Here is a 25,556-nt window from a genome sequence, read left to right as displayed (position 1 = left end):
CTTCTGCACAAGATAGAATAAGAACCAGATTTACACTCCCACTTGAAATAACTAATAATTAGATGAATATATTTAATAATATTTTGCAGACAGTGAGCATGATACAGGGCAGTTCCACAAAGTTTGGATACATGGAAACAAGTCTGGTGAGCTCTAGGAGAGTGTTTCCACTTATTGTATGGACAGTTTCTCAGATCAAAGCTCAGCACAATCCATGTGTCACTCTGGTTTGAAGATAAAGAGCTGAGACTTTAGGAAGACAAATACACTTGGTTGCAATCATAAGGCACATTTATGAGGGAGGAGTAATTTGCACATAGAATTCCAGCGATCTAGGGACACTCTTCTTTGAGTCTCCAGTGTTTATTAAATAAGCAAATACACATGACAAAATAATCAAAGTCCAGGAAAAGTATTACCCAAAAAGAACAGGGGGAACAATCCCAGGGTCTCAAATGAGGGACCAGTGAATTACTAATTGAGTACCCAGAAGCATATAGCCTCTGAAGTGGGGTTAAATAAATTTTATACTTGCATTTTCAAACCTATTACTCTCTTTCTTTTCCAATACAACACACCAATTTAAAGCTAATTTAAAATAAAAATTCAGTTTAGTCTCACCAGTTATATAGTTTGGTAATTCTCAACAACTTTCAAACTAGACAACATAGATTTATTTTAAAAATCCTATCCTCACAGTAAGTTTCACCTTACATTAAAACTTTATATGATCCTACCTAATAAAGCTTAAAAGTAGGTCCTAAAAGCAATTAACTACTTAAACTAACATAAGTATACTTCTGGGAAAAAAATTTATAGAACAAAAAATAAACCAGAACCCAAGAAAATAGCATTCATGTTTTTCTAGAATCCAATAAAATTTTCAGACAAGGAGGCAAGAATGTACCACCTAATGTGAGGAGAAAAATAATACACACTGCCCAATGTGTTCAAGAAAGTAGAATGCTTGTACACTTTAAGTAAGGACAAGGACATTTAAAAAAAGAACCAAATCAAACTTCTAAATATTTGACATAGAGATGCATAAATACAAATATAGTGACCTGTAAACTGTATTATTTATTTAAAACCAATGGTGTCAAAAGCTATAAGTGAGTAAAATTATTGATAAAATATTTCTAAATTACTTTTATATTTCAATACATATTGAAATAAATATATGTAACATGTATCATAAAATGACTAAAGGTCATAAGCCCACTTCAAAGGGTTAAAGAACTGCTACAAAGAGGTTAAATTTAGCACATAAGTTTTGATGTGGTATATTTACAAACAATTATGTTATTTGAATATTTATGTAATAAAAGAAATTATGTTTAAAAATTAAAGGGAGGGGCTGGAGTTGTGGCTCAGAGGAAAAGCGCTCACCTAGCATGCATGAGGCACTAAGTTATTGTATCCACCTATTACTAAAGAATAAATATTACAAAAAAACCCAACAAATTGAAGGGAATTATTTTGTAGAATATTCTAAATGATGGAATACAATGTTTTACAATAGCATTCTTAGAAAACTAATAAAAAAAGTTAAAATTTCAATTATTTTATAGTAGAATGTAGTTTTGAATTTCAAGTTAAGTATATAAAATATCAATAATTAAAACTTTAGGAATATTTATTCCCTTCATCTATTTAATTAATTTTTATTTTTCAATTTTATTTATCAGAAAAGAGCCTCTAAAATCAGATTTTCAAAAAAGTTCAGCTGCAATAGATAAGACATTTTCAAGTTAGAAACCATGATTTTTAAAATAAGTATTACAGTATTATAACACTGCACTAAACACTTTGTTAAAAGGTAGGAAAGAATTTCAATTTTTGCGTACAGCTGTTTTACATACAATGACTATGAATTGAAAAAAAAAAATCTTTTTTTTTCCTTCTTCAGAGATGGAGTCTCACTATGTTGCCCAGGCTGGGACTGAACTCCTGGGCTCAAGCAATCCTCCTGCCTCAGATGGGACCTATAGGCATGCACCACAATGTCTGACTTAGAAAACAATATTTTTACTTTACTCAAAGTGATCATACCTACTTATATGGTTTAACTTAAGTTAGCACCTGTCTATGGTAACAATTCTGCAATCTATTCAACCAGTTTTTTTTTTTTTCTAATAAGCTTTAGATTTGTATTTTCCTCTGGTAAATGAACATCTCCAGCTTTTATATGATACTCCTATTCTTCCTTCAGTTGATAGTGATCCCTCTTAAGTATACAGTATATTTATACTCTAATACACACATTGACATTTCCAGTTTATTTTTAAATCTAACACACATAAACCCATAATTACTTTTAGGGGCAGAATGTGTCCTACTTACTTTCACATCAATAGGTTAAATTCTAATTATACAAGTATCTGCACATAGCAGATATTCAATAAATTCATTGACTGATTAACTGGGATTTCTAAGAGGCAAGAAATAGAACTACCTAATGTAGAACTATCTAATGTAGAACTATCTAATGCATTCTGCTATTAAAAAATGCTTTAAAAAAAAACAACAACCCGTATGTTGCTTAAAAGCACACACTATACTACAAGCATGAAACCTACAGAAAATGCCTTCTGCTTTCTTCACTAATGGCTATACATGATAAGGTGACAAGACACTTCTACCTATTTCATTATCATCTCTTTATCACTCACTTTGTCCCTAGATTTAGAAAACATTTATTAATAAAATTTCTCTTATCCAATCTAATGCCTTGCAATTCATCACTATAGAATGACCAGAGGGTTTACTTTGGTAAAATTCCATCAATGATTTCCAATGCCTGATCTGCATTTCTAGCTGCCCACTTTGTCATTACTATGCATAAGAAACATCATACCAAAAGGACTACTCATGCCTGAATGCACTGTACATTTTGTCCAATTAATAAGTTTTTTATTCATGCTTTGAACTATAAAGATATTTTGACCTTTTCTAGTCATTAAGTGGTTGATAAGTGAGCAGAAGCAATGAAATAAGGTTATAAAATAGAATTCCACACACATCTAACAAAGTAAAAGAAAAATTAATACTTAAAATCTGACTTGCCTGACACTCTGTCAAGAACATCTGATAATGTTGTTGAGACTGGTAAATGAAGAGTACGAAACTTGTGTCCTGCTCCATACATTGGATGCTGAATGACATGGCTAGTTGCATTAATTCTACCTTTGTACAGCTGAAAAATGAAGAAATTAAAGAAATTAAGAAGTCCACTTTTAAGAATATATATTAAGAATCAATTTCAAAAACATATAAGAATGAAAAGTTCAATAAAGCACACAAAACACAAGAGTTTGATATATTTCTTTTATTGTTTTTCAAAGAGAGAGAGAGAGAGAGAGAGAGAGAGAGAGAGAGTTTTTTTAGTTTTCGGCAGACACAACATCTTTGTATGTGGTGTTGAGGATCAAACCCGGGCCACACGCATGCCAGGCGAGCGCGCTACCACTTGAGCCACATCCCCAGCCCTGATATATTTCTTTAAACGTTATGTTTGCCATGATTGTTGTTAACTTTTCCATTAGCAGCATTGTACCTAATATTCTGTCATTCCCCCCCCCCCCCAAATCAAACTACTTAAAGTACAGTATAGGAAAAATTATGTTATCGAGATGGTGGGAGGTTATCCTCAAGAGAATTTCAAGTCCTGATATCAAGTATAGTTTGCTCCAGTTTCGGTTTGCTATTTTGAAAATTAGATGAATATGAAGATAAGTACACACTCAAAAATTAACTATGAGATATATTTACACAGAGGTAATCATTAAAATTTAAGTGTTAAATACTCACCGGACAGGGAGACTGAAGAAACATTGTCACTTTCTCGTCTTCCAGCATCAACTGTAAAAACAGTCTTCTTATAAACCCTGAAATATTCCCTGATGTTGGAAGATTCCCTCTTTGGGGAGATGTCTGAAATAGTTCACAAAGAACCTGGCAAGAGATTAAAACAAGTTCACTGCAAATTTGTTTATAGCTTTTATTTTGAAGAATAAACAAGAAATTAAGAACGTAGATTAACAAGTATACATCTAATACATTTACATCAAATCAGCAACTAAAGAAACAATTAACTTAAAATATATGAATACAGGGCTGGGTTGTGGCTCAGTGACTGAGCACTTGCCTCGCACATATGAGGCACTAGGTTCGATCCTCAGCACCACAGAGAAAAAACAAAATAAAGATATTGTGTCTATATATGACTAAAAAAAATTTTAAAACAAATATATGAATACAGTTAAGTTCAAAACATAAGAAACATTTCTGAGTATAAGAGAATTTACTACTAAAAGTAGGGTGCAGTGGTCCATTCTAGGGGCTCAAGTTCAAATCCAACCCTGTCTCTAAATAAAATAAAGAAAGGACTGGGGATGCAGCTCAGTGGTTAAGTGCCCCCTGAATCCAATCCCTGATACCTACCTCCGCTTCCCCCAAAAGAAAAGAAATTACTACTGAAGAGTCTTTCACACAAGAAACTTTAGTCTATATTAATATGGTTACAACAAAAATTATTTTATAAAGTATGTTAAAAATATAAAACAAAGGGCTAGGGCTATAGCTCAGTTGGTAGAGTGCTTGCCTTGCATGCACAAGGCCTTGGGTTTAATCCCTAGCACCACAAAAATAAACAAACAAACAAACAAAGTCTTAAAATGAGACAGAGGTGATAACCAGGCCAGAAATCAATTGAACAGAAACAATTCAGGATACTCAATGACACATATCAAAATTTCAAGTATCTATAACCAAGCCCTTGGTCAAAGTTGATAACGTATAATTTCCCTTTAACTGCAGTAATCAGAAGGGTATTTTCCCAACCATTAAAATTATTATAAGGTATCTTGTTCTTCCTCTTAATACAGTTGAATCACTCAATATTTTTGAAAACTTTTCACTGATACCCCTTAATCTACTAACAAAATTTGATCTCAATAAGCACTATTAAATAAGAGTAAAGTTTTATTAGTGTTTTCCCTGTGTCAAAGAGGCCCTGTAATATAAACTCTATTATACACACACACACACACACACACACACACACACACACACGCGCGCGCGCGCACACAAGAGCGCACACAAGAGCGCGCTCTTGCCTGAGGGGGGGAAGGGGGGTGAGGGGGGGGAAGGGGGGTGAGGGGGAGGGGGGGAAGGGGGGTGAGGGGGAGGGAGAGAGAGAGAGAGAGAGAGAGAGAGAGAGAGAGAGAGTGTGTGTGTGTGTGTGTGTGTGTGTGTGTGTGTGTGTATAATATTTAATCATGGGAGCTGGGATTGTGGCTCAGCGGTAGAGTGCTTGTCTAGAACATGTGAGGCCCAGGGTTTGATCTTCAGAAAGATCAAACTATAAATAAAAATAAACATTTTTTAAAAAAATCCTGGCAAAACATCCTTAGAGACAGGTATTACTAACCCTGTTTTACATGTTAAACAACTTGTCCAAGGTCATAAAGTCCAGAAACCTGCAGGATTTGACGAATACCAACTTAGAATTTGCCTTGAAATAATTCTAGGTTTCAAGATTTTAGGTCCCTCAGGCATAATACAATAAATCATCTTTCACATTTTAATTTTTTATTCTGAGACAGGGTCTCACTAAATTGCTGAAGTTGGCTTTGAACTTGTCATTCAGTCTCCAGAGTTGATGAGATTAAAGGTCTGAGCTACAACGTCTGGCTATCTTTTTTATGTGATTTATCTAGAGCCTCCTATGTGAAACCTACTATAAGTCTATATAATGAGAAGCAAATTAACAGTCATAGAAATCTGGCTACAGCAAAATACAATGTTTAAATGCAGATGTGGTAAACAATGATCACAGTAAAGTGTTAATCTTCTTCCAGCAGCTAAAATATTATTCTTTTGGTCTTGTTCTTTTCAATTGGGAGATTTGGAGGGGTGCTAAGATCTACATAAAGAATCCCTATGTATGAATTTCCCAATCACCTTATCATAAAGAATAAATTATTTTTGAGACTATATATTTTGAGGGGGCAGAGAGGAGATATTGGTACTTCATTTTAATTATAGTTTAAATTCAAATCTTCAAATACCACTTATCTCAAGTTTACCATCATCTGGCCTTAATACATAACCCTCTATATTTTATTCTTCTAGTGCAATGTGATAGTATATTAAAATAACAGACAACCAAAACCTAACACAGTTCAAGTTCTTCTCCTCTTACCTGTGCCATAAGCTTTTGATTATTAGGATGGCATGAAATACACTGCAGAAAGAACGCAACAGTTGCATTCTCAATTGCAGTACGCTGTTGAGTTGTCAATCCTGTTGCAGCAGCTGAAGAAGGAGAAGCTGATCTTGCATTGGTCTGTTGTGCACCTAAGCTGTGTCCTCCAGAAGTGGACCCAGAATGACACAATAAAAAAAGAAGTGCTGTCCACAGTGGATTGACTTCAGAACCACCAAGCCAATCTTTCATAATATGGCTATTGCCAACTTCTGTCAAAAACCTAAGAATAGGGGCAACCAGGTCTGCTGTGATAGGCATTTTATTACAATGCTGTGGAACATGATGCCGCCTGAGTTTATCCTGGGAAATATCTATTGACTGAGCAATGCTTTCTGAGTAAGAAATGTGGCTAAAGCAAAAACTAGCCAGACTCCTCACAAGAAGAGAAGGCAAACCCGAGTCTAGTAACTGTTTGATAGCTTCTGGAGACTGAGAAGAAGAAGCAAGGGTTGCCAGATGTGATTCAGTTAGTGCAAGAGGTGCTTGTGCATTTTTAGAGTCATCTGTTAAAGATGAACTAAGGTCCTGCTTTTTGCTATCATCTGTCATGGACAGACTGTGGTGACACTGCACTGGAGGAGGGGTAATTCCCATCCAGCCCATAAGTAATGAAAAATAATTTGGGTGTATGTGACACATCGAGCAAAGTAGACTGTCGACAGCTTTCTTCAAAACCATGTTGCAGGGAAGAGACATGGACCAATTAAAAAGTAACCTAGGGAAATAAAAGATACCATATATTAATAATATAGTTATTTTATAAAGAAAAAATCCATTATTTAAATATTTCTATTATAGATCAAATATACTGACAAAAAATATAGTTTATTTGACACTTAACAATATGATACTATAATTTAGATACACTGGACTTGGTAAAATGAGTTCAGAAAATGAAGTGACTTATATTAAATGGTTCTATCATTATCGATGTAACCTTAAAAAAAATCATGGGAAAACCAAAAAAAAATTATAAGAAATGTTTAGGTTATATATGACATTTAAGTGGTATATATTCATGTTTACAAATCGAAAATTTAGTGAGGTTCACTAATAAATCATGGATTATGCCAACTGGTAGGGCCAAATATGAAGATAAAGAGATTAAAAAAACAAAGGCTTACCTTCACTAAGCCTTCATGGAATTATTCAGAAATAAATACAATATTTTGCTACCAACTTACAGTTATCTATTAGTAAGTTTGGCAAAGCCTTAGCCAAGTATGTTGAAGAAATACGAGTAAATGAAAACTAGTTGTCAAAGACAATGTAGAAAGTAGTCTTTCAAAAATATGTAGCTATACTTTTCCTCCAAAATGGAACATTAATAAAGATAAAAGATCCTAATGGATAAATATGCAAAGGAGAACAGACACAATACTCTATGAAGACCTACCCAAAGCATTCTGATTTCAGGCAAGAAAAGCAGACAGCATTGCTAATACATTTTCTTAAAACAAGAAGAAAATATGGGGGTGTACATCAGTGGTACAGTGCGTTTCTAGCACACATAATGCCCCTGATTCTATTCCCTAGCAATGAAAAAAAAAAAAAAAAGGTAGCATGTGCACCCGCCCATGTGCGCACGCGCACACACACACTAATTAAACCTATGTGACATCCTATTTAAAACTGATTAGATTTACTACTTTCAAAGTATATTTATCCAAATAAACATGTAAAACACTGTTTAATAATTGAAAACCTGAAGTAATCTAGTATTAGCAGGGGGGAATTTTTTAATCATCATACTTACTCAAAGAGTTCTCGGTCCAGCAGTGCTGGTAAATCATATTCTACCAGCAGTTCATAACTATGCCAAAGAATTGCTGCTACACAGTGCAAATGAGAAGGAGACGGCATGAGAAGACCATATTCTATTGTTGAAGAGCTAGGGCATAAGTAGTTCATCCGGCCACTTCTCTTCATAGCAGCCACTCTTGCAGAATCACTGACCCACTTTAACAAGGCCTGAATTCTTCAAAGAAGAAAATGAATTCCAATAAATAACAATGCCACAACTAACATTTCATTAAATATCATTTTGGCATGTAGGCAAGGTATATATAAGAATATACTACTTATTCTGAATCATTTTAATTTCAAATGGGAGGAACTAAGCAACTAGGATGTAATTGTTCCAGTTTTCCAATAACGTTACCAATTTTAAATAAAGCATTATTTGAATTAATAGTATTTAAATTAAATAATACTATTATTTAATAAAGCTCAGTAAATAAAGTATTTTTTACTTCTTACCTTACCTATAAACAATATGTTTAAATATCTAAAATTATGGAATATACATCTTAACAAACTCCTCTAAATTTTCTGTCCTCTTATAGCAAATTTACACTAGATACAGCAGTGATCTGAGGACACTTCTTTATTGTGCAGGATCTGATCAAAACCAGCATGTTTACTACAAGCATTCACCCACTCTCACTCATTCTGACAATGGAATATGTCCTCAAACACATACTGTGGCAAATCTCACTTACTCCCAATCCTCTAAGGCTGCAGATCAGTAAAACACATCAAAGTATGAATCACTGGCTAAGAACAAAACATTTTTTTTTTAAGAGAAAGAGAAATTTTTAATATTTATTTTTTAGTTTTCAGTGGACACAACATTTTCATTTTACTGTATGTGGTTCTGAGGATTGAACCCAGTGCCCCACGCATGCCAGGCCAGCGCGATACCACTTGAGCCACATCCCCAGCCCAAGAACGAAACACTTTTAAAAGAAACAATACTTTAGAGTGTATAAAAAAAATTATGATTTATTGTCCAATTATTAAAATACTACATTTGTATCTGATTTTCTAGTGTAGACCACAAAATTCAAAATTCATTGCTTTAAATTAAAAGAAATGAGGGCAGAGGGCACATAATATTGCTTAATATTCTCTCTCTCTCCTAAAGGACTGAAAGGTAAGACTCTTAAATGCTTAATTGTTTATGACAGGACATAAAGATTATTTGGAGAAAGAGAAGGAAGATGAGATAATTAGGGACAATTAATAATTTCTTATTCCAGGGATTTCTGCAATCTTGCAATTAATGTTAGTTCTAAAGGATAACCAATCATGCTTTGAAAAATATGTGGAGAAAATTAAGTTTAATTTTCTATTTATGATAAAACTAAAATTTAAAAACTAAGCAATTTAGTTCTAAGAGAATTTAAGCAACCTATCTGGAAAAATAAGTACTCATTTTAAAAATATATTTTGTGTTTAAAATATTTTAACTCTACAAACTAGATTTGGCAAAAAAATTGTTATTTATTAGGTAAAAAAACTAATTGCAATCATTTACAATGTAAAATACTTATCATACAGTTTTATATAAAGTAAAACACTTAGGGGAAAAACTACCCTGCTTAATATTTTGAAGACACCATGCTAAAAATATATTTACAATGTTAAAAACAAAAATTTATATTTTTCTAATCAAGAGAATGTGCAAGGGCTAGGGATGTGGCTCAAGTGGTAGCGTGCTCGCCTGGCATGCGTGCAGCCCGGGTTCGATCCTCAGCACCACATACAAACAAAGATGTTGTGTCCGCTGAAAATTAACAGGGCAAAACTAGGTGACTACTATTACACTATTTATGAGTAAATATTAATCATCTTTCCCTGAATGCCTGCACTATTAAGCACTTCATTGCATACACCCAAATTGACACCCTCCTTGTTGGGTGATACTGCTCTGTCTCCCCAACCATGAAGGCACAGAGCAGAACTCAATTAACCTGTTCTCTCTAGTACTTAATAAAATAGCAAGAATAAAGACATTATTATGTAAATACCTATAAAAAGAGTAAGTACCCACCAAAAAGTTAACAATTTTGATAATAATTTATAAAGTAAGAAGTTAAACTACTGAAGGATTTCTTTTTTAATATAAATAACCAAAACCTTAAAGGATAACTTAGGAAATATATCTCTAGCTCAGGAATTATTTATATTACTTTTAAATTCACATATTATATATATGCCCATATACCATATATGAAATGAAATGAAAGAATACCAAACAGTTGCTCAAACAACTTTTCAGAAGTACTTCAGAGTCTTTATCAATTTGGAGTAGAAGATTTTAAGGTAGAATCATATTAGGAGAACCCATCAAAATTACTTATACGTAGAAACCACTAAACATTTAGCTCAAGTGTTCAGATATTATTAGTATAATATTGTTTCACCTTGTGGGAAGCAAGAAAAAGAAGGTAGAGAGTCTAAAGGACAGCTATATAATCGATATGTAAAAACATAGAACATTACTACTGCATTATCAAAATAATCCAAATACTTACTGTGGACACAATTTATATATTTATATATAATTAGCAAGTACTAATTGAGATAGCATGATTATGGTACCATCACCTTATAAAGGTCATATCACAACATGGTTGACTTAAAAATGTTTTCATTCCATTCCAGTCTTTAAAAGAGAGACTACGAATTCTGCCTGAGTTCAACTTTACTCAAAATACATCCAAATACATGAAAACTTATGTTATTCATGATAATCTCTAAAAGTTGTACTATGTAAATAGCTAGATACGCTAAAAATAACAATACCATCTTAACTTTTATGTAATATTGTATAAGGACAAAGTATGGTAAGTAATATTCATTATAGCCATATTTGTGTACATGTGTGCTTCAATGAAAACAGGATCATCATATACCTGTCTTTTGTTCCAGGATCCTGAGTTGTACCAAGCTGGTAAAGAATATCTATGGTAGAGTCAGAAGACAGTCCGTTCAGTCTTCCAAAAAGTAAAGGGCTATTCAAATCTTACAACAGAAAAGAAAAACAATAAAGTTACTAGATAAATAAATTTGGAAAGGGAAGAAGTGCTTAATTTTTAAGTGATTCATTAAAAACAAATCATAAAATCTAATAAGAGAAAACAAATTTGAAAACTAATGAAGCTAAAGAGAAATTGATTTCAGAAGCAGGGATAATCGTCAAGATTGCTTAAGCCAATCGTGATTGCTTTGTAGGATAATGTAAAATATAAAATATCAGAGTTAATTGCCACCTGTAGGATCGCTGCCTGATGCGGCACAATTTCTCAGGAGAATGTCTATAAGCTTCAGGCCAATTCTAGTAGACTGTAGTCCTATCTTTACAAGCACAACCTCAATATTGGGTGAATGCATTCCACAGTATGGTGACATCAATAAAGCAGCACAAGTCTGTAGAAGATTAGCAGTAGGTGCAGCAGCACTTGCCATCATTCCTTCCAGGTCACTTATGTGGGTAAGGCAATGATGCAACAGCCGTAACCATCCAATACTGAAATATAAACACAAAATTACTTACAAGATAAATATAAGTAGCTCAAGTTATTTCACAGATAGAGTAAAACTTTTTAAAACATCATTACATTTTGTTTCTTAAAAATCACCAGTTAAGGGTTGAGAAGTATAGCTCAGTGATAGAGCACTTGCCACGCATACATAAGGCCCTGGGTTCAATCCCTGATACCACCAATAAATAAATAAATTAATTAATTAATGGAGCAAATGGTAGACATCTGCAAAATCAATAAAGAATTATGGGGCTGGGGATGTGGCTCAAGTGGTAGCATGCTCACCTAGCTTGTGTGAGGCACTGGGTTGATTCTCAGCACCACATAAAAATAAAGATATTAAAAAAATTGATAAAGAATTAAACACACAGAAAGTTTGCCCTATAAGTATTTAAGTGCTTGCTCATACCACCAGGAGCTATAAGCTTGCTTTAAAACAAACAAACAAAAACAGCCCTTGACTCAGTTTTTATCTTTTTTTTCTTTCTAAATAGCAACTGATTAAGATCATAGAGTTGTAAAACTTTAAAATAGAAAAATACTGAATTTTCTATTAGGCAAAATTTTCAATAAAACTTCACTATAAAATTTTTAACCATCAAAATTTATCAAAATGTTTATTACAGGACGTATTCATGTCCTAATATGTTTCATTCAGACATAATACTTTTAATAACGGGCTTTTAGGAATTATCATTCAAGATTAGTTCCCTCTTTCTATAGTCAGTTTGCATGATTCAAGTATTCAGATATACTCCTACTTAAAAGCATGTGGGCATGTGGGAATCCCTATACAGACCATGACTCCCTCCCGCCACCCCCCCCCAAAAAAACCCCCCACATATACATACACAAACCCTGAAAGCTACAAACATATATGTCCCACTGTGGGTCAACTCAAAAGATTAAACATAAAAATCTCAATTTCAATCAATCTCAGGATTCTCCTTCCACAAAATTGCTGTCTCTATTTCACCTAATAAAAAATTAAGATATTATATAGATATTATATGTACAACTTATGGAACAAAAAACTTCCTAAAACCTTAAAAAAAAAAAAACAGACCATGAGATGAATAATTTCAGGGAAAAAAAAAAACCTTTTTAAAGAATAAGGGGAAAAAAAACATACCTTGTTTTAGATACCTGATCTTCAGATGGAAGAAAGGGATTATTAACTGTTGCTGAAGAAGTGGTACCAAACGCGGTGAGGCCCAATAATTTAATTTGTGAAAGGCCTAACGTGCTGGCATCTCGTGGACGATGTAGTCTAAGGCAGACAGCAGAAGCTACCTCAGCTTTTACAAGCTGAATTTTTATGTAGGTGAGACCACTGGTAACAACAGGAGTGGACAAAGGTAGCATATTTACCCCATCTGCACTTACTTCAACAGACACTGAGGATGGGCAGGCTATAAGAAGAGAAAATTGAACAACCACAAACAGAAAAGTGAACTAGATTTCAAAATCTAATAAAAATCCAAGTAAAAGAGCAGCTTTCAGTTACATTCACTACAAACTTAATAAAAAAATTCATACACCAAATCATACTTTCTCAGTGAATTTCATCATAATTAGTTTTGGAGCTATTTCGCAATATTAAATATTTGATCCTCAACATAATAGAAAGATCATATTCAAATGTTTAACATTCACCTAAAAAAAGAAAAACACAGTAACTTAAGATGTGCAATCCAAACAACCAAAAAGGCATTTACTTTATCATTTCTACTTTATTCAAAATTGCCATGAACAGGGCTGGGGTGTAGCATGATAGTTGAGTGCTTGCTTAACATGCAGGAACCCCAATGCGGTAACAAATGGCAGCTACCACAGGAAAACTGTTTCTCCCTACCATAGCACAGAAGTCCATATATTAAATGCATCTCCAACTAAAACCATCTTAAAATGGGGTTTTAATTTTAATTTCAATGGTAAAATTAGGACTAAATTTTACTGCATGTCAATAATATATCAGAATTACACAGGGAATTAGAGAATTCATACCAATTTCTAAAATTGAACTTCAAAACCTTTTGAAGAAAGTATTTATACAGCAGACACAGTGAAAAAAAAATTAGGTAATTCAATTCCCCACAAGAACAAATGGTACAAAAAAAAAAAAAAGAACAAATGGTACACCTTATATTGAAGTCCATATTTGATTTGAAAGCCTTTGTTATCTCTACTGAAGCATACATACGTCCAATGTCTGCTCCAATCCAAAAGTAAAACCAAACTGTTTCGTTAAGCACACGTAAGCAGGAAACTCATAAAACATTTGCATTTTCATACCAGAGTTCCCCTTTATATTATGTTTCTTCTCTGCATTAGCCTTTTTCCCTTCTAATTTATATTAACTATATCTGTTTGTATCTAGTAGTATGGACTCAATTACTAATTGGATATAATAGTCTAAATGTTCAAATCAGAAGAAAAAAGTTTTTTCTTCCAAATATGCCTGAAATCTGCAAATTTCCCATTGGTCTTCATTCAGTTATTGGGTGATACTTGATAGTAATGACAATCAATATATGAATATTGAAGAGTCCAATAAAGATTAAATTATACTAAAACAATTGAAGTCCATAAAAAGCAAAATAGTATTTTACTTTCTTTCTGAATACTTCTAGTTTCTGCTTGACTTAATCTAATCTTATTTTCTAAAACTTATTTACCCTACAAAGCTATGAAATACAATGAAGAAATACTCATCAAATAAATAATACAATATTACAAAAGGCCATGTCATAATAAATATGAAATATAAATTTTGAGTTCACACTCAAATATTGAAAATACTACTCTAAAAATGTCACCAAATTCTTTGTAGAGGTAATTATCTTCCAGTAGAGGTAGGGTAAGGCATGCAAATAAATCTAAGCGAATTTTACATTTCAGGGTTAGTAAGGAGGACCAACGTAGACAAACTAAGACTACTAAGAAACATTACTCACAAACAAACTCATTTTGACATAAAATATTAATAATAAATTGGGAGAAAAGAAAGGTTGAATAACATATAACTGGACTATATTTTTCTGGACTTCATCAAACACTATTTGTTTGAGGATAACAACCCTATCATTTCATTTAATGGGAAATAACCTGAAGGTAGTGTTGATTATTCCACCAAAATCTGCTCCAAAATTATAATCTGGTAATCATACCTAAGCCCTTAAATTTGATAAATATTTTTCTTTTGTCGGGGCTGGGGTTGTAGCTCAGCGGTAGAGCGCTTGCCTCACACATGTGATGCACTGGGTTTGATCCTCACCACCAGACAAAAATAAATAAATTAAAGGTAAAAAAAAAAAAAACATTATTCTTATTTCAAGTGTTTCTAAATTATAATTTATTGTCATAATGCTTTATAAGCCATTACTTACTTGCAAGAGATGCAAGATGAGGTTGGATGTGTATCTCTTTCAGTAGCACTGCTGCAGGAAGGTGAATGGTAAGGTCACACCATGCCTCCTCGGGCAGAAAGATGTAGGACCAAGCAGCAGAGCGAGCTCTTCGATGGGGTGGTGTCGCCTGCAAAAGCACTTCAGCTGGTTGGGCAGTAGGACTACTAGATGTGATTGTACCTACAGAAGACATTTTAAATAAATAAGAATTTGCCCCCCCACATATGCAATAAAGCATTAAGAACAACAACAACAAAAAAGAAATAAAATCAAGAATCAATAAATGGGATGGATTCAAACTAAAAAGCTTCTTCTCAACAAAAGAAACAATCAGTGAGGTGAATAGAGAGCCTACAATTTGGAAACGACTTTTTACCACATGCACATCAGATAGAGCACTAATCTCTAAGATATATAAAGAGCTCAAAAATATTAACACCAAACCCCAACCCCCCCCAAAAAAAACCAAAGAACCCAATCAATAAACGGGCCAAGGACCCGAACAGGTCAAATAAATATCATATGTATTATGACATAGCCTTTTATAATATTATATTATTTACTTGATGAATACTTCTTGATTGTATTTTATAGCTTTGTAGGGTAAATAAGTTTTAGAAAATAAGTTTAGATTAAGTCAAGCAGAAACTAGAAGTATTAATAAAGGATGTAAAATACTTTGCTTTTTATGGACTTTGACTGTTTTAGTATAATTTGATCTTTATTAGACTCTTCAATATTCATATACTAATGGACATCATTACCCAAAGTATATGTATGAAGACATGAATGGAGTGATTCTACTTTGTGTACAACCAGAGATGAAAAATTGTGTTCCACATGTGTGATATGAATTATATTGCATTCTGCTGTCGTATATAACACATTATGTAAAAAGAAACTATTCAAATGACAATAATAGTTAGTTTAAGAACTAATTTTCCTTTATACCAGTGAATATATGAAATAAATTCATAATAACATGCAATCATTTTCCTACCCAGGGGTGCAAAGTTATGGATCCCTTCCGCATTGTCAGGTTCAGAAGCTAGTATTCTTGTTTTCAAAGTACTGTCAACAGCTTTATTTGGACCAGAATCAAGAAATTTCATAATTGTTGATACCATACTTCTTGCAGTGTTCACAATAGCCCTTGTACTTGTAACCATGTTGTTGCAAATGAGCTGAACACCACCTAAGTTAACAAAGAATACTGAATGAAAATTATCTTAAAACAGATGCTTTGACATCAAGAGTCAACAATCACATTAGACTATAAAAGTGAAAACAGAGTGTACTATCAGAATGATTACCCGTAAATAAACGCTTTTGAAATTTTATCTTACCCATATCGTGGAATGCTTTCAAGGCATCACTAGTATCCAATACTCTCAAAATAAACCACAATAATGGTTCAGATAACTGGCAAGTAGCAAGAGAGCCCTAAAAAATAAATATGTATATTATAATTTTATATCTTCCTATGAACCAAGAAAACTATACATCTAAGTCCATATAATATCCCTAAATTTTTATAAACTGACAATCTTAAATACACTAAATACAAGTTATCTGCCAAAGCACATAAAAAAAACTTATCTGAATCAGAAAGACAACTATCTCCTCTTTGTACTCAAGAGTAATTTGTAAGCAACTACCTTCATTTACAATTATAATTTCATCCTTTAGTGTGCATTCATTGTTTTCCAGTAGACACTAATTTCCTTAAAAAAAATTGCATCTACTCAATTCCTTTGCATTTCCAATTGAAATATAATTATACATTCAAAAACATTTTAAGAAAATGACAATTATACACTGATATATACAAAAACTCCCTAAGAAATGTGTTGAAATCTGCATTTGAAAATAAATGGACAAAACAGTTTAAAAGAAAAAAAACTGGTTCCTATAATTTCATTTTTAACAGAAAATAAAGAAAAGCATACATTCTAACGTATTTTTCTTTTTGAAGTTATCCTAATTTTTCTTAACTGAAAAAAAACTAAATATACAACATAAATTTGAAAAACAGTCATATTAAATTTTCTTACATATCATTTATAAAGAACATCCTATTCCACTATGTTGTTTTTAAGGAAAAGGAAAGAACCACTTCCTGGGCCCATAAAAAGAAATCTAAAGTTTAAGAACATGCTAAATGTTGTATTTATATATCACTGTAGTCCTTGGAAAATATCACCTTGAGAAACTACTCCTCAACTTCTATTAATAAGCCTATAATCCTCACCTATTGATACATTTTTTAATATATGATATGAATACTAATCTGTTTCTGTTAAAATACATATGTAAGTATGTAGGTAGGTAAGTATTTCTCTATTCATAATATCAAATATTATATGAAATACTGTAACTGTTGGTGAATTGAACTTACTTGTCTGCCCATATACCCACAGGCCATGTAGGTTAAAATTGGCTGTAACATCATGTGGACTGTAGAAGCTTTTTTACTTAGTGTTGTCAGTATGGTAAATAATCCATCCCCAACTGATATGGCATCTAACCCACCATGAAAGTTTTCATGTTTGGTGAGATGTAATCCACTTGCCCCTAGTTTAAATAGAAGATTACATATATTTTTTTAAAGTATAATCCTTAAAAGCCAGTACTAATCAAAAGTAAATTTTTCCAAAACCACTGAAGATGATAGGAACAGTTAAACTACACACACATACCCCTAGAGATTACAGTATCTATTCATAAAAGCAAGATTTTTGGATATTTTCTTTCATAAAAAAATAAAGAGAAAAATAGATGATATTCTTCAAGAAGAGAGAAAATAAATGATATTAGTATGCAACTATGCATCATAACATCTAATCAAAAAGAAGATACAGTGACAAAGAAAGCAATATAAACAGGCCAAAATCAGTAAAATTTTAACAAAATGATGCAATATAACTTTTCTTCCTATTGAAGCTAAAACAATAAGATATAAACTTTAAATCACAGGAACTTGAATTTTAAATAAAATTTTATATTTCATTTTCAAAGAAAATGTACATAAATACATTTTTTACTGGTCTCCAATACAAAACTTGATAACCATTTCTTTAAGTTGAAAACATTAGAGACAGGTAGTTGTACCTTACAGAACCTAATTTAAATGAAGCCACTCCACATGTCTTCACTAATAAAAATCAGTCATCAGAATCTTACAATAAAGTAGTTTTACATTATAAAGTAAAACTGATGTACCGGAAACAATTATAAAATTAATATTCTCAATACGTACCAATTATCATTGCCATGGCACTGCTATTACACAAGCCTAGAGCAGACAGAATCTGGCTCATAATCTGTTGGTTAGCTAAGACTAAGTCAGCAACGTATGCAGGAGATCCAGGCATACTGGTACTGCTTCCATTGACATCTTTGCCTCCTGAGACTTTTTCTTCATCTGATACACTATCTGTTGTATTGGTGGTCACAGACACTCTCGCGCTGTATTCCCTATTGCTTGAAAGAGGCAGCTGTACTAAAATGTTAACAAGTTTTAACAAATCAAACATGAGTTGATCTCTTGTCATTTCACCACAAACAGCTTTTGCATCACCTGGGCGAATGAGGTTGGCAAAAAGTCCCCCAAAGCATGCTCGAGCACCCACAGAGCTATCTGATCCACTTCTTGACATTACTTTGTCTGAGCAAGTGATATAGTGATGCACCAAGAAGGTGACAGATTCTATCACAGCAGAAATAGTACTAACTGAAACAACTTCAAAATTCTGCTCCAGAGTGAATTCTAAGAGCTTCACTTGAGCATCGAGAGGTCCTTGTCCTGTCTGAAAGGCACCCCTAGAGAAAGAAAGAAAGAGTGTTAAAAATAAAATCATTTAAAATAGTTTAGATAGAAGTAACTATTTCAATACAACAAAGTTACAAAAAACTTTCTTTGATAGTTTCCATCTCACTTTTGTTTTTGCCTCCAGTTTACACAAAACCAAAATGACTTCCCTTCTAGATAGAAAACTTAAGGATATGTAATTAAAGCTGCAGACTATGATATTTTAATATCACAGGGCAATCTTAATAATGGAATGAGCTCTCATTTATTATATCCTCAAATGTTCCTATTATGAATATTGATTTTGATTCTTAAAAATCAAGTGTCAATCAAAACATTTTTATGTACTAAAACAGTAAAACTCAAGTTCTGGTTATGCCCAAATAAAGAATGCTAGAAAAAGTATCACTCCCAACCTAACAATAAAAAATGTCAAATTAGGGCTGGGGCTGTGGCTCAGCGACAGAGTGCTTGCCTAGAATGCATGAGGCACTGAGTTTGATCCTCAGCACCACTTAAAAAGAAACAAACAAAGGCATTCTTATCCATGTACAACTACAAAATAAATAAATAAATAAATAAATAATAAAGGCAAATGAACTACAGTCATAAGTTTTCTTAAACTCAGAGAGCTGAAGTCACAGAGAAACCAAAATGCTGAAATCCGTGAAAACAAATGCACTGCCCAAGAGAATGGAACAAAAGCCCTGGGTTTCCTGTAGAAGAATGTAATAAAAAGAGATGCTGGTGATGTTCAAATGAGTAAGAAATTCAGCTATAATGTTTAACAAATTGCTAAAGGATGAATGTATCCTAGGGAGATACCATAGTCCATATCCGCTCACAGGCTTCCTCTGTGACCCCACATCCCTGTATTTGGCTGCTCCTGAGTTCTATCTTTCAAAATAAACCAGAAAGAAATCAGAACTATACTATTTTAAATTCTGAAATTATACAGAGTAAGTTAATATTACTTAAAATAAGATTAATAAAATGAAGACATACATAATAGAGCTAATGCAATTAGCATTTTTTAAAATTTTAGTAATAACTAATAAAAATAGTGGAAATCAAACTATCAAAAATTTTCCAAAAGTTAGCAGAAAAATATATTTTAAAAAAAACAGGTCAATTAAATAGAAAATTATGAAAAAGACTAATTTTAATCCAGTATATCAATAATTACTTTAAAAGAAAGTAGTCTAAGCCTATTACATTAGTAAAGAAGAAACATATCAGAACAATAACTTAAGCTAAATCCGAAGGTTGCATTAAACATGCTTTACAGAAAGTGAAAAGAAGGAAATAATAATATGACAGAAATTAATTAAAACTTGACTTTAAGAAAAAAACAAAAAAAGAAAAGAAAAAGAAACAACACCACTATAACTATCATCTGGTTCTTTAAAAGTACGAGTACTACTGATAAACTTCTAGTTAAGATAATACCCTCACACCTAAAAGATAAAAATTACCAGTACTGGAAATAAAGAAATCTCACTAAAGCCCCTATAACCATTAGGAGAATATAGAAATATGACAAATAATCAATTCAACAATGTAAATGAAGGAAAGTAAATGATTTCCTTCAGTACACAGACTACCATAGCTTACTCAAAGAAAAAAAAAAAAAAAAAAGAAAGAAGAAAACTGGGAAAATAGCTTAGAGGTAGACTGCTGTCTAGCATGAGTGAGACCCTGGTTTCCATTCCCAGAACTGAAAGTGGGGGGTACCCCTGAATAATCCTACATCTATAAAATAACATAAAATTTTGATATAAAGCCAACTCCAGGCCCAGAATACCTCAATAGTGATTTTTACTACCAAATATTTAAGTAATAATACACATTTTACACAACCTTTTCCATATAATTAAAAAGAGAACATTCATTTTATAAGTCCAACATTACCTATATACAAAAACCAGACTTTATATGAAAAAATACAAATATCCCTCAAAAACAGATTCCATAATCTTCAACAAAATATTTACTAATTAAGTTTAGCATCATATAAAAAGGATTAACACGTCACAAAAACTGGATATATCCTGGGAAAACACAAATTAATGGTCACTTAAAAAATCTTTTTAATTAAAATAACAAGCTAGGAATAGTGGTGTACACCTGTAGTTCCAACTACTCAGGAGGCTGATGTGAAATCCCTTGAGCCCAGGAGTTTTAGCCCATCGTGAGCAATATGTACTCCACCTAAAAACAACTAATATGTGAACAGACTAAAGAATAAACAACATTTGATCATTTCACTACAAGCAAAATAGGTATCTTACAAAATCCTTGAGACATTCATGATTTAAAAAAAAAAGGCCTTAGCAAATTAGAAAGAAGTAAGAATCTCTTCAACTTGTTACAGGCATCTATAAAATAATCTACAACTAGTAGCATATCTAATCCTGAAAGACTGAGGGAGAAAAGAAAAAAGAACAATTTGTACAATGTCTATTCAATACTATATCTAGGAAGAAAAGGGGGGGAGGGGAAGACTGTCTATATTCTTTGACAGTATAGCTATGTACAAAAAAAAAAAAAAAAAGCTATAACTGTTCCCAAATAGATATATACATGTACATAGACATATATATACACACACAGGATATCACTCAAAATCCAGTAGGATTCTTGGGGTTATTTTGAAAATCAACAAGCTAATTCTAGAATTTATATAAAAAGGCAAAAAGAGTCCAGTGTTGCAAGTTCAAAGCCAAGTACAGCAACTTAACAAGGTCCTAAGCAATTTAGCAAGATCCACTCTAAATTAAAGGGTGGAGAGAAAGAGGATGAAGATGGGACTCAGTCATTAAGCACCCTTGGCTTCAATCCCTGGTACCCCGCCCCCCCCACACACACAAAAAAAAGACCAAAAGATCTAAAATACCTGAAGTAATAAAGTCGGAGAAGCCACATTACCAGACATTTTAAAATGCCAGAAAAGTAAAAGAACACTGTGATTTTGAATAAAGAACAGACAGAAACACCAATTATGTATCATAAAGTCACAAATAGACCAAAATAAAATAATCAATTGATTTTGGGGGAAAAAAAAAATCAGGAAATTCAAATGAAAAACAAGATACTATTTTTAACCACAGTCCAGAATCAATGAGATACCTATAGGCAAAATATCTTAAGCTCCTGAGCAAACACTAAAACAAATGTAAAACATAAAAACTAAAATTTCAAGAAGAAACAGAAGGATAATTTGTGTAATTTTCAGTGAGGAAAGGATTTTTTCTGGCAAGAATAATATTACAAGAAAGAAAAAAAAGGAATGCATTTTGGACATAAAGTATGTCCTACATTCAAAGTACTACCTAAGTATTAAAGGAGAATTCCTTAAAAATGGAAGAAAAAAAGAAGGAAGAAAAAGTTGACAACTTCATCAAAATAAAGACTTCTCTAATTTTTGAAATACACTGTTAAGAAAATGGAAATTAGATTCCACAGACCAATAGAAAATATCTGCAAAACATTCACTTGATAAAACTGAATGTTATCCTTTTTGGTGGTTCCAGGGATCAAACCTAAGGCCTCCTGCATGATATGTGCTAAGCTTCAGCCCCAGACCTGAATAACTCCTTTACAGTAAGAATGAGTATTTCAATATTGAATTAATCTAATTAAAGAACTGTTGGCTAATTTAATAGGATACAAGAGACTTTCTATAAAACACACAAACAAACATAGGAGTCTCCTTGGCCGCACTCTTCTGGATCATGTTAAAGAAATTATTTCAGGGAAATTTATGAGGTACATGCAGTGTAAAAAGTTGTGGAAAGTAGTTGGGGCACAGATCTCAAAATACTTCCACTTAAAAAAAAAATTGGATATAACTAATGTTAACTGTAAATAACTGTTAATGTACTGAAGTTTCATAAGAAAACCTTTAATGTTATACAATCCCTGTGGATAGAACTATGCTAAAGCCTACACCTAATAACAAGGTTTAGTGGTCCCATTGCGATAAAAATGTAATAGTATAGTTAACAGAAAAACGAAATAATGATGACTGATCATTACTTGTTCACTAATTTTATTTGTATCATCCAAAATCTCACAAATTCCTCCCAAGAAAATACATAGTGTTTTCATGTTAATGTTTTCAAATTTATGTATCTAAATCATTACAGTCCCCTGTATGTTTCTGTATATGCTTTATATACTCCAAATAAGTTGAATTACAATAATATTGTTTTTTAAAAGTTATAAAAGGGGCTGGAGTAGCAGCTCAATGGTACAGAACTTGCCTAGCACACTGGGTTGATCCTTAGCACCACATAGAAAATGAATGAACAGGTGGGCGCAGTGGCGCACACCTATAATCCCAGAAGCTTGGAAGGCTGAGACAGGAGGATTATGAGTTCAAAGCCAGCCTCAGCAACAGTGAGGTGCTAATAAGCACCTCAGTGAGACCCTATCTCTAATAAAAACACAAAATTGGGCTGGGGATGTGGCTTGGTGGTTGAGTGCAATCCCTAGTACCAGAGTTCAATCCCTAGTACCCTTCCTCCCCAAAATGAATAAATAAAATAGAAGTATTGTGTCCATCTACAACTAAACAATTTTTCAAAACAAAGTTATAAAAGGAAAGGAAACCACTGTGTCAGGAATTTCACTGTTTTTTAAAAAACAGGTTATTACAAATTGTTCATTTTGATGTTAAATTTTAACATTAATGTTTAAAGGTTCACATAATACACAAATGCTTTTAAACACTTTGAAAATTACGTGTATGTATATACATATATATATGGACACGGACACACACACACACACACACACACACAAACACAAACACACACTTTTATATGCACTTGTACTTAAGAATAAAGTTAAATGACACTGACATCTTCACCTTTTCCTGCTTGTTTTACGTTACTGGGGATCAAATCCAAGGCTTCACACACAATAGGCAAGTGCTACACCATTGAGCTACATCCATAGCCTTTTTTTTTTTTTTAATTTTTTTAGTTGGAGATGGACATAATATCTTTATTTTGTTTATTTATATGTGGTGCTGAGGATCAAATCCAGGGCCTCACACATACTAGGCAACCGTTCTACCACTGAGTCATAACCCCAGCCCACCTAGCCCTTTTAAAATTTTATTTTGATACAGGATCTCACTAAGTTGCCCATGCTGACCTTAATTTTGCATTCCTCCTGCCTCAGCATCCCAAGTAGGTAGGATTACAGGGGATGCACCATCATATCCACCTTGACTTCTTCATGACACAAAAACGGTAATTAATTTTTAAAAAACTCAAATATTCCAGATGTTTTGTTTGTCATGTATTTTTTTGTAACTATTAAAAGATTTTTTTTGAGAAAGTAATGTTGGATTTTATGAAATGTTTTATATAATGATGGAAAAGATTTTATTAGTGTCACATATGCTCTTGAAGCATTCATACATTATCAGAACAAACCCAGCACTGTCGCAATTTTTCCATCTAAATATTTAATTTTTAGTTTTTTTAGGTGAACACAATATCTTTATTTTGTTTCTATGTGGTGCTGAGGATCGAACCCAGTGCCTCATGCATGCTAGGCTCATGCGTTACCACTTGTGCCACATCCCCAGCCCAATTTATCCATCTAAAACATTGTCTGATTATGTGTTTTTTTGAAATATTTATTTTTTAGATGTAGTTGGACACAATACTTTTATTTATATAAATAAATAAAGATGTTGAGGTTCGAACCCAGGGCCTCGCATGGGCTAGGTGGAGCTCTACCTCTGAGCCACTACCCCAGCCCCCTGACTATGTTAATAAATACATTTAGTATTTCTATATGAGATTATTAATGAACAATATTTTCTTTTGTAAGCTATCCTCTCCAGGTTTTCTTATGATATATAAATTCAATGGTAGCTTTATTTCTGTTTTCCAGAATAATTTCAAATAGCCGCAAAATAAATTTTACCTATAAGATTTATAATGACTGGGCTGGGTTTGTAGTTCAGTGGTAGAGTGCTTGCATATGTGAGGAACTGGGTTCAATCCTCAGCACCACGTAAAAATAAGTAAATAAACTAAAGGTATTGTGTCCATCTACAACTAAAAAAAAATATTTAAAAAAATTTATGACTAATCTATGAAACCATTAAAAGCAGGCAAATTTTCAGGCACTAAATGCTCCTTCCTTATTAGACAGCTGAGGGATTTAAAAGGGCCTTAATGAAACAAAATGGAAGTGAATCTGGAAACATACCAAAGAACTCCCCCCGACACACACTCCTAAATACCTACTGTTCTGCCAATTCATTCTCAGATAAATTCCTAACAAACATTAAAGTAAAGTATATCTGGAAGATTACAGGTGACTTCTGTATTGAGACAACAAGAGTACATTGAAATTTACCTTTCTGTTGAAAGTATATGAATCAGCTTGAGCAAAAATTCACTGAATATCTGAGGACATGTTGAAGATAGATGCACTTGTAATCGGGTAAGAAATTCTTGCATAGCTTGTGTAGCTGTTGGACCAACCTGAAGAGAAATGTATTCCCACTAAAAACAGCTCACTATTATTATTTATAGAAGCAGTCTCTATAATGGCATAGGATGTAAAGTCAAAAGTTGCACTGTTATAATTTCCATATAAGAAAGAACAAAAATATAAACAGTGGCAGAGGAAACAGACATTTTAGGTCTTAGTTTATTTATTATAAATGGCAAATTATAGAAATAATTAACAAAAGTTTTTTCTTT

The 25,556-nt window shown here is 32.8% G+C and overlaps 1 protein-coding gene across 8 annotated transcripts in view; it reads right to left on the bottom strand.

Moving 5' to 3' along the window:
* Nucleotides 1–25,556, bottom strand: part of Birc6 (baculoviral IAP repeat containing 6) — a 209,709-nt gene that overhangs the window by 68,238 nt on the left and 115,915 nt on the right. For all 8 annotated transcript variants that reach the window (XR_003301795.2, XM_026399426.1, XM_026399557.1 and 5 more), the window contains exons 45-57: nucleotides 25,207–25,334; nucleotides 18,271–18,833; nucleotides 17,410–17,585; nucleotides 16,358–16,454; nucleotides 16,012–16,206; nucleotides 14,991–15,191; nucleotides 12,734–13,013; nucleotides 11,329–11,585; nucleotides 10,972–11,080; nucleotides 8,028–8,249; nucleotides 6,206–6,986; nucleotides 3,811–3,954; nucleotides 3,067–3,196 (exon numbers count right to left, since the gene is read on the bottom strand). Coding sequence is in view for 7 of the 8 variants with exons in the window: in XM_026399426.1 (XP_026255211.1) it covers nucleotides 3,067–3,196; nucleotides 3,811–3,954; nucleotides 6,206–6,986; nucleotides 8,028–8,249; nucleotides 10,972–11,080; nucleotides 11,329–11,585; nucleotides 12,734–13,013; nucleotides 14,991–15,191; nucleotides 16,012–16,206; nucleotides 16,358–16,454; nucleotides 17,410–17,585; nucleotides 18,271–18,833; nucleotides 25,207–25,334 (3,283 nt within the window). In the remaining variant the exon portion in view is untranslated. The remainder of the gene's footprint in view (nucleotides 1–3,066; nucleotides 3,197–3,810; nucleotides 3,955–6,205; nucleotides 6,987–8,027; nucleotides 8,250–10,971; nucleotides 11,081–11,328; nucleotides 11,586–12,733; nucleotides 13,014–14,990; nucleotides 15,192–16,011; nucleotides 16,207–16,357; nucleotides 16,455–17,409; nucleotides 17,586–18,270; nucleotides 18,834–25,206; nucleotides 25,335–25,556) is intronic.

The sequence above is a fragment of the Urocitellus parryii genome, chromosome 12, assembly GCF_045843805.1.
Source record: "Urocitellus parryii isolate mUroPar1 chromosome 12, mUroPar1.hap1, whole genome shotgun sequence".
Classification (NCBI taxonomy): domain Eukaryota; kingdom Metazoa; phylum Chordata; class Mammalia; order Rodentia; family Sciuridae; genus Urocitellus; species Urocitellus parryii.
Note: the sequence above shows the minus strand (reverse complement) of the source record. Positions and strands in the feature narration are given on the sequence as shown.